The 17,695-nt window shown below is 45.4% G+C and overlaps 1 protein-coding gene across 1 annotated transcript in view; it reads right to left on the bottom strand.

The window, feature by feature from the left end:
* epha6 (eph receptor A6) overlaps positions 1–17,695 on the bottom strand; it is a 95,417-nt gene that overhangs the window by 7,753 nt on the left and 69,969 nt on the right. Inside the window, exons 6-10 of the mRNA XM_057034391.1 lie at positions 9,286–9,410; positions 9,055–9,217; positions 6,966–7,074; positions 2,045–2,115; positions 15–140 (exon numbers count right to left, since the gene is read on the bottom strand). Coding sequence (XP_056890371.1) covers positions 15–140; positions 2,045–2,115; positions 6,966–7,074; positions 9,055–9,217; positions 9,286–9,410 — 594 coding nt within the window. The remainder of the gene's footprint in view (positions 1–14; positions 141–2,044; positions 2,116–6,965; positions 7,075–9,054; positions 9,218–9,285; positions 9,411–17,695) is intronic.

Raw genomic sequence — 17,695 nt, forward strand, 5'->3', positions numbered from 1 at the left:
GTGTAAGTGAGTACCGGCTCCGATCACCCTCTCGATGCGGATCCTTGATGGGTCAATCTCCTTGGTGAACTCGTGGACAGCCTGTGTGGGGTCTTCGTATGTATCAGGGTCTACATAGGTCTTTATTCCTGGGAAGGGGACTGTAGGGGGAGACACAATCTAAGAGCAGGTCCCACAGCCTTGACAATTTTGAAGGTAAAATTAGCCTCAAGTCTTACATAAACATTTTACTACTACTATTTTTATTGCCACCATCAATATTTACTACTGTTGCTGTTGCTACCGACCAGGGACTCTCGTGCCCCAGAGGCTGCATCTGCAGCTACTGAGGGAAAGACGCAAAAGCACGATTTCAAATAAAGAACATAGGGACCGAATTCAAAAGTGTCATAGATTTAAGGCTCAGACAGCAGATAAACACACACATACCCACAAAAGACCATCCTTTGTTGAAGACACTAGAAACAAATGACCCGCAGTGCATCATGGGACATCTGGTGACTCTTGAGACACATGTCCCCTCTGCTGCTGAGTATGAGCTAGGAGGCAATTAGGCAAGCTAGCCCATTTGAAGTACAATATGTGCTTTTTGGAAAGCACACACACACACACACATACGCACGCACACACACACACACACACACACACACACACACACACACACACACACACACGTGTCTTTGTTGTGCTGAGGAGCAGCAGGATGCTGTGCTGAGTAAACCACACTGCTGAAGTGTCCTTGAGCAAGTCATTGAATGTTGAACAAGCTACGGCGCCCCTGGTTCTTGACCTGCTCCTACCTCCTGCTGCAGGGAGGACGGGACGAGGGGGGCGAGGAAGGTGGGCTTCAGACAAAAGCTGTGCTGCTCCTGCAGGGATCGATACAGCATCACACCACCAGAAAAAAATCAAAAAAACCCCAAAACAAATCTGTTGTCAGGAACCTGGATCTACCCCCTCTCCAGCTCTTTCCTGGGGGTCAGCTGGGAGCTAAACAAACCCGAGGTTTAAGAATCTGACCTTTAGGTTTCACTGACTGATTCATGCAGATGCTTAAAATCTAGAATTAAACAAGTCAATATTCAAGTCAGCTCCTGCCTACTGAAATATGGCAAATCAGCATCCGACACTACTCTGTTTTTAATCATAGCAGCCAGATTTCCCACATCCATAAGACTCCCTCCTGTGTTTTGGATGTTTGTCTAGTTCCATGTCATAATTCTCAGTGTGTCGTGATGGATTTTAGCCACAGTTGCTCTGTAAACAGAGACGTCTCAGCATCCAGGCCAGCTAAACATCAAAGACGATGAAACATATATTTAAAATGTATATGTTTATGTTCTAACTCAGAGGGCTTGTGAATGCTGGCACAGCTTGATAACCACTTCTTTCCCCGGGCTCTTGCCAGCTTCCCCCCCCAACAGCCTAATTTTTCCGCTCATTTTGACTCTGCAGCGCTCATTTAAATTTCTGTTTTTAACGTCAGGAAGGAAAATTTGGGAATTAAAAGATAAGACAAAAAGTGACGGAGCGCTGGAGACAGCTCAGGGACGCACCTCTGTGAACAGATTAATAACACTAACCATAAAAACCCTCGTGTAGAACATCAAATAAAACCCGAGGGGAGCTGACACAGAAATACTGCCGGGACTGAGGTAAAAGATACGTTTCTGTTGGTTTTAATCTCTTCTCCAATGTCTTAATTCCTCAAACTATAAATACCACATCTGCTAAGACACCTCCTTCGCTCGCTGGTGCGAATAACAATAACAAGACACGGTTTTTCGCCCTGTATTCTCCACACGCCTGTGGCGTGCATTCATCACTCCTGCCTGAGAATTAAAACGCACGCCTCCGAAACACACGGAGATGATCTACGCAGCAACGCAGGCAGCGCAGAATGCAAAGAAAAACACGTCGTTAGTAGCGACAACACCCCTTCGTCGGTCCCCTCCCTGTTGGAAAAGTTGCTGCAAATCAAACCTGACACCAAAATGGCGCGTTTTCCCGCCGCATCAGGTTAAAAGGAGGCTGGCTGATTTACCGTGTCCGTTCTGGTAACTGCTCCTCCTTTTCTCCTCTGATGTCATCTTGGCCTTGAAGTACCAGTGACACCTGCAGAGCACACAGACGGACGGGACAGATTAAAACGTTATTCTCATCTGTTGCATCGGCCGCAGCAAAACGAGCGGCTTATTACGGAGACGCCAAATCACGACCGTCGGAGCGAAGACTCGAGCTAAACTCCACCGCTTTCATTCGGCAGTCAGAAGCTGCAGGAGGTGGTTCAGTGGTTTCCAACGAGTCCCAGGGATCAAAGTTTAAAGGAAAATCAAAAGGTGCGCCTTTTAACCCGGTTTAAATTAGGCTTCCTCTTTTAAACAGATGGTTTAAAAGAACCTGTAAATATATGCACCACTGTGAATAACTTATTCAGTTTGAAACATGTCCGCATTTTGCAGCAGATAATTAATGAAGATCTCAGATTTTGCTCTGGTGGGAGACCTGAGGCCTTGCAGTACGTAGAGATGCTTCAGAATGACCTCACTCTGCACTCTGGCCTGCTAAATCTACTCTGTTTTGGATAATGTGGCCGCCAGTAACTGGCCTGATGCAGTGTTTTGTACTAAAAGACCTCTTCACTAACTTTAAAGTGCGTCGTTGACATTATTTTTTCGTGCTTTCCACGCGGAAGAGACCTTGGTGAGGTCATGGATGTTTGATGCCTGTTATGTAAATGAGTTAATTGAATTGAACCAAAAGGACGGCAGGAAGAGAAAATCCCGTCTGGTGACGTGCGCCTCAAACCAACTTGAAAAGAGAAGAAGAGCGGAGCCCAGAGGTTTGACCCCGACCCCCAGCAGAGACAGCGATCTCTGTCACTCCCTCTGCTGACAGCTCCACCTCTCCTCCACCCCTGCGCCTCCACAGCGCCGTGGTCCAGATGAGAGATGAAGCTGGCAGGGCTGAGGGACAAGGATCTGAGTCATGCTCTGACTCCCGATGCCACACTGACAGATTTCACAGCGCCGTGGCGCCGGTTCAAGGCTCAAAATGACGTGACGAATCAATGATTTCCACTTTCAATGTCAAAATGTCAATAATAAAATATAGATTTGTTTGAAGCACCTATTTCATCAGACCAGAAAGTGCCAATTTTTTAAATAATTGGTCTTCCCCTGACAAGGAGATACAGTAGATACAGCATTAAACTTTAACTCTTCCAGCAACAAGCCAATGCAGTAACACAGGTAACATTTACGAGTTCCCGCATCTCTAAATGGTGCTTGTTGTGGTGAATTTTTAAAAATCTATTTTCATTTTCTCAATATTTTTAATCTCAAAATGTCAAATAAAGCGTTCGCTGAACCTTTACACAACATCTCGGGCGTTAGCTGACACATTAGCGTCATTACAATGATGAGTTCAAAGTTGAACTGATATCCTTCAGTGTTGATTAGAAGCAAAATGTCATAAATATTAAAAGCATTCATGCTTTGTGATTAAAGGATGCAGGAGAAAAAGCAGAACAATCACTTTAAGTATCCAAATAAATGCATTTTTGTTCAAATGAACAACCGCTAAAATGCCATTGCCAATTTGACCTTTTCAATGGGAAACGAGCAATCAGCTGGAAACGGAAAAGAGACCGCCTGCGCGGCTTTGATGAAACCTGTGTTACTCATCAAGGGGTGATTTCAACAGATCAACATTTCCCTTTCAAAGTAGGATTCATTAATAATGAAACAAAGGTAGTTTGTTTCTTACAAAACGGCTCGTATCTGTGACGTTTGAGAGACAAACGCAAATGAGCCAGTATGAAAAGAGTCTTACTGTTGTTCAAGTTGCGAAAGCAACTGTAAGATCCAGTATTTTATGATGCTACATTGGACTGCATTTGTGTTTACTTTTTAGATCATCAATGCAGCATATAAAAACAAAGGGGATTTTACAACATGTTCTTATTAGCTTGGCTCAGCTCCAGCAACACAGTGCCCCCATTCAGCGCCATTTGTACCAGAGTGCTAAAACTGCAGTGAGTTCTACCCCTAAAGACTGAGTTTCATATTGACCGATTCTCCAGCAGCTGATGGGTTGTCGCAGGAAGAGCTGTGTGAGAAAGCTATCCAGAGCAACAATGTAAGAGAAATAAAGATTTAAATTCATCAGCTGGGAGGAAACACAACCATGAAGTAACAATCAAAATGCTCTGAATTGTCTTTGTCGGGAATAATGCAGATATTTACTATCTGTGTTGGTTTCATGCCCCCTGGTGGTCAAATCACGCAACTGCAACTCAGACAGACCAAAGAGGCAACCTGTCTCTGTATTGTGTAAATAACATTTGGATCGAAGAGTTAATTCGTTCCTTGGGTAACCATACCAAAAAAGATTTAACCTGTGCTCAGTCAATCCTGGTATATGATGGATGGAGAGACTTAAGGGCCCTTTAAAAACTGTTGGAGAGCTGTGATGTAACCAAACAGTGCGGGACCTTGAATGGAACATCTCTACAGCACGATTATGAAATAATTATCTAACAATGGTGAGAGCAGAGCCCCTTGACTGCACTCGAGTGGTTATTGAAGTGACAATGTCACATTGGTCTACAGTTTGGGTTTGATGAACTTTTTTATCAAACAGTTTAAATATAATATTATAACTTCTTTTTTTTTTTTTTTTTTAAAAGCAGAATTTGTTCACAGTAAAGTAGCCAACTGGTCACAAATGAACAGATTTGGACCAAGAAAAGTGCTCACACCGGTGTAGCGGCTCCACATCTACAAGTGTGCGCGTGTGTGTTCCTGTAATCATATGTCAGCCTCCTCCTCTTTGACGACTTAACATAATCTGGGTTGCCAGATTAGAGCTGGTGTCAGAGGGCCACGAGCTGCAGGTTGCCGGCTGAGCTGGGGCTAAGCGAAGTCTGTGGGATCGTGGACACTGATAGACGGAGCCGATAACATGGCGGGTAACACCAGCAGAGAGGACAAGAAGGGGATTTAGAAAGCGACTGTTGACCTTTACTGATGGGGTCGAGCTGCTCATTAAAGGAAGGGTGGCATGCGCCTTTATCAGCCTTCCCCAGTCCTGTCCTCTGATCCGCTTTATCCGCCCATCCCTCTGTCTCACCGGCCTTTCATGTTAAAAAGACACTGACACACAAAGACCTTGACTTCTTCCTCTGCGGTGCATTGTTACAGTACATATTCACAAGCTCCTTACACACCCACACGTACACGAAAACAACCTTGCCCAGAGCCCCAATCAAAGTGTCAGTGTAATTCAAACCACTCCTCTGCTGCCCCGAAACCCCTCACAGTCACCTCTGCGTCGCACATCTATCTGCAGAGGAGACAGAGCGCAGAAGAAAGGATGGATTACTGAAATAGGAGGATGGGGGGGAAAGGGAAGATAACGCTGCCAAACGCAGTTTAAAAAGGCCCTTTCATTCCTCCGGATGGCAAAAAGAGTCAACAGAAGCCGCAAACGGAACTAAATTTAGCGCGTTAGCACCAAACACAAGTTTTTCTGCACTTGTAACATAATAATCTATTGTAATATTTAATCCATTTTACACATGCTTGTAAAATAGATGATGGATGCAACAGCCAAATATTAGATATTAGCGATACTAGCTGGAGCGCGCCATCATCATTTATGCTTGCTTGAGGTGTGAGTGTTAAAGTAGCTCTTGTGTTTTCAGGCAGCGGTGCTACACGGTTTTATTTCCCTTATTTTGGGAAAGTGGAAAAGAGTGAAAGTCCCTCCTACACAGGGTCAAAAGGTCACAAGGATGACAAATCACGATGTAGACCACCAAAACACCCACTGCAGACAACTTCTCACCACTCAGTCTCAGTCACCGCAGAACCTCCCACATGTGTGTACTTTTACTGTCTAAACTCGGAGAACGTCACAATAACTGCTGCTGAAAACAAATGAAAATACACCTGCCAGCAGGGGGCGCCCCACGGCGCGCAGCTTCTGAACACAAAACACAACATTGTTCATCTTTCAGAATAGAAAAATGGAGATTGCTGTCATATGTTTACAGCAATGTTGTGCCTTTATAAATAGGTAATGCAACATTGTGTTTCTGATGTTGAATGAGCATTAAAGCCATCAAATTTATTTATTCGATGGGAAGAGGTGGCGGTCGCTCGGTCTGGAGGGGACAGGGATGGGAAGCAAAACTTGGGAGGTGTTCTGGTGGCAGAGGGAGATGCCAGGAAAACTTCAGAGCAGTGCTGAGGTGCCCTTGAGCAAGGCACCAATGCTCACATAGGGCCCTGCGATGAGCTGGAGACTCATTCAAAGGTGGAGCCTGCCTTCACCCATGTGCAGCTGGAAGAGGCTCCAGCTCCTCCCCAGGACCCCAGGAGGGATAAAGTGGTCAAGAAAAAAGAATTTCATGGAAAGTTAATTATTTTAAATGACCATTAATTCATTTTTGAAGTCTAATCAATCTGACAGCAAACTAGAGATCAGTGATCCAGTTCGTAGTGGTGGAAATGCGAAGCCCTCTTTCTTCTTCTACTAACAATAAACCTTGTGGGGACGAAGACGAGATGACAATGTTTGCATCAAATCCCCAGCAAGGTTGTACCTGCAACACGACACCCTCCCCTACCAACAACCTTGTCTTCAAATATTGGCAGAAAAGAAAGTTGGGGTCGCATTCCAATTTCCCAAACTCCTGAAAGTTTTTGTCGGTGCAGCTCCGAGTCACGTCAGAACCGCTAACAACGAAAATTCACTTTAAACCTGCGCAGATATCGAAAGTGACTCGTTCACACCGTTCGCAGCCGTTACTTCATGACTTAAGATGAAAGGAAGCTGGAAGCTCTATAGCAGTGAGATGTTTCCCCCCCGGAATGACTCCGCTTTTATGTTGAGACGCCACCGGCCGAGTAAATGGTGTCTAATATCTGCAGACGTGTCCATCACAGGTGCGCTCTTACCTGCCGGTGATCAGGAGGAAAAGGGTGAGGATGACCAGGAGGGTGAAGCCTCCCACGGCTGCCGTGACGATGACCAGCACCTGGCCTTGGTCGGAGGCCACGTCTGACGCTGAGGGTGGAGATGTGGGGGGGGGGGGGGGTCAGAAATATGAGGGTTAGGATGTTGAAGGCAGCGAGGACAGAGAAGGGGACAAGGAAAGGAGACAGGGTGGCAGGGAAAGGAGACATTTTCATCAAAAGGCGCTCCATCGTTGCAGCTGTACAGTGGTTTGGCAGAGATTGTGGTGATGTTTGATCGCTCTTTGTAATGCCCCCCCCCCCATCAGCCTCTCATGGTGGAATGATTCATACGCCCGCTGCTGATTAATTAATATTATTCATTCATGAAATTGTGATTTAGTCCATGATCATTTGGTGAAATTGGTCCCATTTGATATTCATGATTTTCCCTTTTCTCGGCCTTGTCGCCAGGCTAACGAATTTGAGATAATTGAAAGATGATTACAATTATCAAACTTATTTCTATAATATTTCACGCTTAATGAATATGAATTGGGGATCACGGTGCGTGGCTCGCCAGCGCTGGCGTGCGGGTTTTCTGCAGTGTGTTGGAGGCCGGCGTCACGGACGCGGGCGCGCGCCCGCTCGTGTTGGGGAAGAGTAATCACGGACCTCTCGCGGGGGGGTGAGCGACAGTGACAGTAACCAGATCACATGAGACAATCCTCTGTCAGCGTCACATCACTAACTAAGCAGATGTGTCAGATGCGTGCGTTTGTTTGTGGGGGAGGTGATGGATGCAAGGTGGGGGACGGAGAGCACGGGTGACAGGAGAAGGAGAGAGAGAGAAGCTGGAAAGAGAAAGGCGGAAGCGGGCAGACGCGTGGCGAAACGGGCGTGCACGAGAGAGTGACTGACAGGCGGAGACACAGACTGACGGGGGGGAGATAGAGCGACAGGGTCCAAATCTGCTTCGCTTCCAGATAAAAGGCGAGTGGGTACAAAGGCTCGGGCCGAGCGCTGTCTGATCTGCAGATAAAGCTCGGTGGTTTTGGAAGAGAGACGGCCCGCCGTGGAGCCAAATCAGCCCTCCACAATGGCCGACCCCACATAAAAGAACAGCTGGACCTGGGTGGTTTATGAGCAGACTTGCATCAAAGCCATACTCCAACCCCGAAAATACACCAAACAACACGGACGACAGCGATTGGGTTCATCTGTACCAAGACTGACGTGTTGTCCTTTAAGAGTTTTAACTTTGTACATGGGATTCATCTAAAATATGATCAAAAACAGTCAATTAAGATCTACAGCTTTAGCATTTACGTGTGATTAGTGTGATCAAATCATACACATCAAAGTGAACAAACCAGCCACTGATAATTTACTAAATAACAGACTGACTGAAATAATATCGCTTGATTTCATTTTGCCTTTCAAATATTTCCACAAACATCACCAGGAGTCTCAATAAGACGTTTCCTGCTGCAGTGGTGCGTGTGTGTCGATGCGAGCTGTAAAGAGATACATCTAAGATATAATGTAATGGCTTCATCTAATTAACTCCGAAACTGTGCACAGCCGTTGCGTTTATTTGATGTGATAAAGTGAAATAAAGACTGTCTGCAGGGGGAAACAAACAAAACAAGAAATATGAGCAGTAAAAAACGTGACACATATGGAAACAACGGGCACCCGCGGGAGTTCTGGGATTAACTCCTGGAACTGTGGGGTCATCCTGGGCTACTCCTGAACTACAGGCAGAATCTTCTTGGTGCTAAAGTCCTGTAAGCAGGGTATTGAGCAATCATGTAATGTGCAAACTTTGGAGTTTCGCTAGGTTTTCCTGTCCAAAGAAAGAATAACAACGATACCTGTGGCAACGTCTGGCTAAAAGTAGATTTCTGCCAATAGCCGTCAATAATCTTCCCATTATAACAAAAGACAAAGCTGGAATTTGTCCTTCACAGCTTTAAATGGTATTTAACCCTGATGACAGATAACCGTGACCTTCATGCTGCGCAAAAACTACGAGGTGAGCAAAGACACAGGCGGATTGACACAGGTGAATTCTCCGGTCGACACTCACAGTCTCCTGTAGTTTCGTACTCGTATTTGGGAGAGTACGAGCTGTATCCAGCAGCCGTGCGAGTGCGCACACAGAAGATGTACCAGGTGGCCGCTTTCAAACCCGAGATGATGACGCTGGGCGCCTTGGTGCGCATTGACGAGTAGCTCAGCTGCTCGTGTTCCTGTTGGAGCGAGCAGAAGCCGCCGATGGGGTTACGAGGGACGAACTCCTGAGACCAACAAACTTTACCTTCTCGTAATACTTGATCTCGTATTCCAGGATGGGCAGAGCTGTCTTCTCAGGCTGCTGCCAGGAGAGAGCGATGCTGCTGGGAGACGCCCAGTCCTTCTTCAGAGCCCCGATTAGAGACGGCCCTGGTTTAAACACCAACACATACACATCAGCTACGTTTGCTGATCATCTTGATGAAAAACTAATAAGGCTAATGCGCCACGAAATAATCAGCACCAGGCTGCAAAACAGATTTTAATACAGGAGCAAACAGAACACAAACTCAAGGTTCCACTCCATCGTTCTGCAATTCTACCTGCTTTCCCACAGAGACCCAGAGGAGAAAATAATTTATTCATTAGTCTTCACACCTCTCTACAAATACACCTCCACTTGAGGAAATGTGTTTGGTGTGTGAGCGTGTGCATGTTGTAGCTCTGCAGAACACCATGGAGGTGTTAGCATGCTATTTCTGTAAGCCGGGTGAAAATAACAGCAATCCCGGCTAAATATCCCAAGGCTGACCTTTTATATTGTCAACATTTAGTGAGTGTTTATCGTAAGTGCAGATTTACGGGGCCGCTAACGTGGTGGAGCGCTCTAACTTCTCTGGGGAGAAGCTGTTGACCGCAGCACGCAGTCAGTTTGATCATGCAATGAATAGAAAATGAGTAATTGTCTGGGCTGCAGCCAGTTTACACTGGACAGGTGACACAACATAAACCAAGAGGACCTAAAAACACCTCGCTATACCGTCAGCCTGTTGTCAATTAGAGCACAAGCATGTAAAATAAATTAAAGTGTGATGTAGCGCGTGCATTCCTGTCCCATTGCTGCATTCCTGCATGATCTACTGCTGAGTAAATAATTACCGCGCTCCCAGGAGACAGCAGCAGGAATAAGCCGGGACACATTATTACATATTAAGTATTTCATGTACCGTTACTGAGCTGAATCATTAAGTAGAAGAGGCCGCTCCTCTCTTGTGAATTCTGTAAAACGATGACACAGACTCTTTCTCTCTAACTGTTCTGTGGCAGCGGGGCTCGCGAAGCTTCCCCGCGTCCTCGTTTCATCTGAGGTTGGGTATTACTGGAAGCTTTGGGTTCAGAGTAAGTAAATGGCCACTGGGGTTACGCTTTGCTGGATGTGGAGACTCGTGCTGGGGGTTAGGGCTGGAGGCTGGCAAAGATGGAGGCTGCAGGGGTTTGAGCTTGTTAGCCAGAGACCTACAGCTACTAATCTGAGAAAAGTAGCTAAAAGTGAGCACCTATGTTCCTCTCATCCCTTGTTCAATTCCTTTTCTGTTTTTTTAATCCTTTCCTCCCTTTTGTGCATTGGCTCTCTGTTGCTGCGCCACATTTGCTCACATCCTCTGACACAGATTTAGCAAGAACATCCCAGAGACGAGCACCATAGACAACAGTCAGTAACGGAGCGATAATTCAAGACCAATTACATTCACGTGCTAAATAGACACGGATGGAAGAATAGTGTGACGTGTAAATAATGATTATTCAGGGTCAGACAGGGATGCGACTGATATGAAACCTATACTATTTTGCTCACTTGGTTTCTGTAAATACATTTAGATTAGATTAGATTAGATTCAACTTTATTGTCATTACACATGTCACAAGTACAAGGCAACGAAATGCAGTTAGCATCCAACCAGAAGTGCTTAAGTAGCGAATAAAACTGTGATGGGTATATACAATATATACACACAATGATATATGTTTATGATATCAATCTATATGTTTGTATTTACAGAGTTCACAGATATGTAAAGGATATATAAAAGTCTTTGCAACCAAGATAAATATATATACAGGCTGTAACTATGGTGCTGATGTGCAAAGTATGGAAAGCAGTGCAAGTAACCGGATGTGGGTAGTGCAAATAACAGATGTAAATAGTGCAAATAACAGATGTAAATAGTGCAAATAACAGATGTAAATAGTGCAATTATTGTAACAGATGTAGTCAGTGCAAATAGCGTGAATTTAACCAAGCAGCCAAGAACGCGTTTGAAAACTAATTTTAAAAGTCTGTTGTTTTATGAAACGGCATTCCATCTATGGACCAACGGCAACTTGCACTTCAATAATAACAGATTTGAATGCTTGGCTTCTCCTTAATAACCTTAAACTGGATACAAATTAAAATGTTGCTAACGGTGACTGAAGTGTTATCAAAAATAGAACAATATAATATCACGGGTGAGTGAGAAAGGGAACTATATTAGCATATTCAGCAGGCTAAAAGGGCATTGTGTGTATACACTACTACAGCCAGGTGTGTGTGCACGCTTTCTTTTATCCTTCTGTGTGTGTGTGTGTGTGTGGGGGGGGGGGGAGCAGCTGGAGTATAAAATAAACCCTCTTTTGCTGGGAAACAATAAGCCAACAATGGCGACATTTTATTAGCTGTTGTGAATAATGATAACACGAGGGCTCTACTCAGGACGTGTTCATATCCTCTGCTCTGTCGACAGTGGCAGAAAGAATTCTTCTCAGGGGAGTTTTATCAGATCTCACTCTAATGAACCTCTCCGAGGAGGCCGAGACGTGGTTAGGCGTCCCGCGCCGCTTCTGACAGCCGCGGAGCACAGCGAGCAGTGCGGTGGGACGGCTATTGACCACTGTCGGCGAACAACCATCACAACCTGAATGTGGCCACTCAGCCTTGGTTTGAGGCATCTTATGATTGTATTTGTGCGTTTCCCTTCTCGATGGAAGAAGACTGTGTTTAATCGTAAAACGCACGTGTAGGTCCTTAGATGGTCCTTGAGAGACCATAGATGATCCTGAAAATGACCCCTAAAACACACACATCTTTCCCAGATCACATCTGAATTAAAGCGGCGGGCTCGATTCTGCCAGAGGAACTCCCTCCGTGCCTGAGATGTGGGAGCATTGGAAAGCCATTAGAAACACCAGTCAATTACAATGCCCTATGGATGGATTTTCCAGTCAAGCATGGTTAAGCTCAACACAAACTAATGGGGAGTCCTTAAATGAGCTTGACCTGCATATGATTTTAATTAGCTTTCCAGCCCTGAAGGCTTCCATTAACTGTTTGGAAAAAATCAATAGAGGCGGTATTGATGCTGCGCGGGCGCTTAAACGATGTCCTCACGCTGCTGATTCACTGCCAATAGAACGAGAGAAGCACAACACGTTACAAACACAATGGCTGCCCTTGTTTACAAGTGTCATATTGATACACGGCCGCCTTTTCTGGATGCCTGCTCATGTTTGACTCACGGCCTGCTCACATTTGTCTCTGAGCAGCCGTCTTCACGGCTGACTTGAAAGAAAAGGTTTGCGGCAGCCGACAGACGCGGCCGAATACGCCGCAGACACAAAGATGTTCGATTTAACTGATTCGGATTACTTCAGTTCAATAGATCTGACTGTGCGGGCTCAGAAAAGGACTCCACTTGCTCTGGGGAACTAAGAAACTGAAGATACGGAAGATGTCTCCAACTTTACCGCTGGGACCTCAGTCGGAGCAACGTCCCATTTGTAAGATGTGCGTCTTTAAGTGCACGTGCTGCTTGTGTAAACAGTCAGATGCGACTGAAGTGACGTGGCTTCTGCTCAGGGGACTTTGGTCTTTGCCACTCATTAATTGCCCGGGTCATTCCCATTACAGCGCGCTTCATCAGCTCTCTTCCATGAGCTCCCAGTTCAAACCAGTCAAATAAAGCGCGGACTCTAATTACATATATCTGAGTTAAATAGATCACCCATCTGCTCTACTCCATCAAGCACAGCATAATTGAAATGGTTTCCTCATTAACACTGACCTCGGTGATTTGCGTCCCGGTACGAACGACACGTGTTGTGATGAGTTCTCGGGCAATGTGCTTTTTAGGAAAAGGATTCCAGTGCTGATTTTCACCCCACTGTCTACTGTTATTATCCAGTAGAGCTGGAGAGAAGAGGCTAGGCTAGCTATGCTAAGTGGGTGGGGATGACAGTCCTCAGTGGGCTGGTAACTATAAAACCCATCAAAAAATGAAAAGCATCAACATTGTGCAGCTTCTAAAGGTGCACTCTCTTGGTAAGAAGATGGCTGCTAAAGTACTGCAATAGACTGTGATACAAAATATATGTTTAAAAGGTAAATGTGTCTGTCTGTGGCGCAGCTAACATAACTTCTGAATCCAATCCCCCAGCTTCACCTTCCTTCCTGTATCTCACTGCAATCTCCATACCAAGTGCTGCAATTTTCCGACCAATCATCTCCCACAACCCCCCCCCCACTGTGGAGATGCAGCCTTTCTTTCATATTGTTGCTACCTGCAGTCCCAAAAAGAAAAAGAATGGCTGTGACCTTCTTGACACTAAATAGCCATCAACCGGATCTAAACTGGGACGGTTTCTTGTTCTCCCTCGCCCCCCCCACCCCACCCCTGCTGTGGTGGCTGTCTCTAATATGACAGTGTGCTGAAGGTACTTAAGGCCCCTCTGCTTCGTCCAGATGGTGGTTATAGCAGTCACCCAGACCATTTATCATGTGTATCTGCTGAGTACAGGGAGTTAACAGGTAATTAAAATCATCAGTCACGCAACAAAAGCAAGGATCAGAGAGCTGGAGTGGAAAACTGAGAGGAGAAGAAGAGACCTTTCTGTTGCGTTGGGGTTTTTCCGCCCACTTTCTTCTAGAAAACTGGAACATGACAAAATGTAGACCCGGTGAGAATTAATAATAACACCAACATTTGAATGAACGTAAAATGCACAAAGATCTTGTTATAATGTCCTCAGTGAGTCCTTGATGATTGACGTCTTGGTACGTTACAAACTGACCGACATCTAAAAAGCGTTTATTTCTATCTGGTTTGTATGTGAGCTAGTTGGTCGGATGATCTCGAAGTCCCACATTTAATAGGGTCCTAGCTTGCCACTGATTCTCCTTGTTCCCACTTAATGGGGACGTGAAGCGGCAATGACATGTGGGAAAGGCCAGCGAAACCAGCCCTCCGAACTGGCCCACCACAATCAATACTCATTTAGCATTCACCTTTCTTCCCCCCAAAGTAATTAACGAGGAGAACGGAAGTATGTGGCTTCTGACAGCTGATTTCCCTGCCGGGCCTTGTCCTTAACACCCTGTCCACTCCTCACTCTGCTACTTAAAAGCTTCATTATGGTTGAAACTGAGCCTTGAGCACTGGAAAGTGACACAGATATGGGCAGACACACAAGTCGATACACATAAAGTGTGTCTGTGTTCACACTCACGTTTGTGATGGACTTCGAGAACCTACAAGCGCATTTATAAATATTTTAGGGTTTTTTCCATATATGTATTACAAATTCTAAAATATGAGCACATTAGAATTCCTTCCACTCTCATTTGGGATGAGAAATTGAGTACAGAACAATAAATGTTGGCGTAAAGTCAGGAATTTTAAATTACGGGTTGTTTGGTGTCTTTGTACGGTTTATCAACACGTACAATGGAGAAAACATCCCTCTGCCAAGGCCCAAAAATCCAGTTCATCCCCATTTATCACGCAGTTTTTGGCATAATTTTGGTAGCAGAGAAACTGACCAAGCTGCCAGATGACGCCATTACAATGTAACCGTGGTAAAAGAATAATAGTTGGCCACTAAAGGCTGCAATGATCTGGTTAGGTCATTTATTTATTGACGTATACCTTATGAATAGAGCAGATAGGAGCAATGATCTACAGCGTTAACGTGTGATTTTCTGCAGACGACCTCTCCTGAGCGGAAATTACCCCGAATCCGGCATAAATAGAGAACACTGCATATCAGAGCGGAATAATGCTTCTTTCCTCATCCTCTATTCCTCTGGAATAGGAGTGCGTGAAGGAGAGCGGTGTCACTGCGGTGAAGGTATAGTATAAATAGCACCCAGAGCAGACTTACTGCAGCAGAACGCACAGCAGGCAGAGTGGCAATCCAGTCTCCCTGTGCCATTTATACCCAACCCTACTGTCAATGTCAAAAATCCTGGAGTTAAAATAGCCCTCACATTTTATCCCCGACTGCTGGGTGGAGGGGTCAGAGGGGCCGCCGGTGCACGGGTGACAACATCCACTTTAGAAACACACAAGGTGACAAAAATGTGGTAAAGACGGTTTGGACCCGCTGCTCCCGAACGCTTCATGTGATAAAAGGTCAGCGTTTCGTGTAGTTCGTGACGATCTCAGGGAAGACGCCACGGAACGATGGGGGGGAAAAGAAATGTTCTGGAGCTTAAAAGCTGAGGTAAAAAAAAATAATCAAACATCAATATTAACGCGCTATAACTCACGGGAGACGCATTAACAGTGAGCGGAGAAGAGCGTTTCAGAAAGGCTAATGTGAGATTTATAGTTTAATAAAAACTGTCTGACATGTAGTCGTGTACCACAAAGAGGCTATAAGCTCATAAAGGAAAGCTTGTCAATGCTTTTCTGGATAGATTTGAATACAGTGTGGAAATGGTGTATAAACTGTGACAACGGAGGCCGAGTGTGTCCTCAGCGGTTGTTAAAATGTATAAAGGGCTGTGGAGATTTAAGGTAGAACTGCTGTCATTATGAAATGTTTGATGGAGCGCGGCTAATGCAATTTCATTTAAATGAGCTGAAGCCACAAAAGGCATCGGCGACTGATTTATCTCAACGCTCAGACGACAATGGGGCTCCTTTCTCGGGGAGGAAATTCAAACCAGAGATTGAAGAGGGGATTGAGGTGGGAGTTGAGAGAAGGAAAAGTTCAGAGCCCATCCATCAGGACCGCAGAACAATGAATCCAATCACTGTGTATTAATGAGCCAATGCTTAAAATAGTTCCCGTTGTGAGGTGAAGTCAGGGGAAATGATCTTTGTGTGATAAAATCTGGGCATGAATCATTTTGCAGAAACTTATAAACTCCTTTCTTCTACCTGCTGAATGGAATTCCTGTGAAGTAGCTGTTATGCTGCCGGAGAAATGGGACTTTCTGTAATCCTGTCTTAAAAATGAACAGGTCCTCATGAAGTCCAACATTTGGTCCCGCAGATCCTACCATCCATTTTCCAAACTGCTGCTTAATTGTAATCAGGACCTCAGGACACACACACACACACACAGTCTACACACACTGGTCACCCACACACTCGTACCCAGAGGCCATTTTGATTCTCTAATCAACCTAATGTGAAGGTTTTTGGACTGTGTGAGGAAGCTGGAGGACCTGGGGAAAATGCAGGCACGGAAAACATGCGAAACACACAAGACCTGAGCGGGAACCAGAACCAGAACCAGAAGCAGAAGCAGAAGCAGAAGCTTTCTTCCTAGCAGCGACTCACTAACTGCGCCACCGTGCCAAAAATGTGCAGGTGGACCGGCTGCTGCACTGATACCTCTGCTTACTTGTGCAAAACACTCAGGGTTCATTAACCCGAACACAACGAAACTGGAACCGCCCGGCTAATAAAGGTCAGTTTGGAGGCATATCGACAGAAATGTAAAAGGCTGCTTCTGAAGTTCATTTGCACTGACGCCGCTGATCCGCTGAGCACAAAAACGAACCACCGCAGTGTTGCATTAGCATTGCACTCATCCGGGGAGGGTAAACTAATGTACATCAGCATTTGAAGACGACAACTCTCCTTCCTGTCAAGGATGTCCATACCTGCATTCCGGATCCGACATCCTCCAAGGCAACGTTGTTATTGACTTACGGCGTCAATAACCTGGCGGCGATGTGAGTTCAGACCGCTCTCTTGTGTCACGCATGCTAATCCAATTATGCATGTCCCTAAAGTTTTTGTTCACTAAATGACTTTGTCTCCCGTCGTGCCCATCTGATGTAACCGATCACAAACACCAGGATATTTCTGAGGCTCTGACCTGAATACAAATAAACACGCAGGACGCCAACGTTGCTGCAGACGGACCCAGCTGTGCTAATATGTACCTTTTCACCCTGTTGTCACCCTTATCACATCTCTCTTTTTCAACCTCCACACACACACACACACACACACACACACACACACAAGCCTGCCTAAACCTGAGCAGTTTGTCTGAATTTCCAATTGCCTTTTAAACGCCTTCATGCAAACGAGGGGATGCCAAAATTCAGACATAAAATGCTCATGGTGTACCTAAAAACACGGTAAACACCGCGCTAATTATACGACGATACATCTGTTGTTTTCCTGCGAGTGTGTGGTAAAGCAGCAAGCAATAAGCACAGATAAAAGAGGGGGCGGAAGGGCAGAAAGTGGGCAGGGGGCAGCAGATGCCCCAGGTCAAATGAAGTCCCGCGGGAGGCCGACTAAACAAACCTGCCAACAACACAGTCAGCAAACACCTGCTAACACTATATCACAGATGCACATATTCATAATTACACCTCATGGCCCCAATAACAACAATACCCTGGCTGTAATATAATGAGCGGTTATATAATG

This window comes from Takifugu flavidus, chromosome 1 (assembly GCF_003711565.1).
Source record: "Takifugu flavidus isolate HTHZ2018 chromosome 1, ASM371156v2, whole genome shotgun sequence".
Lineage (NCBI taxonomy): Eukaryota > Metazoa > Chordata > Actinopteri > Tetraodontiformes > Tetraodontidae > Takifugu > Takifugu flavidus.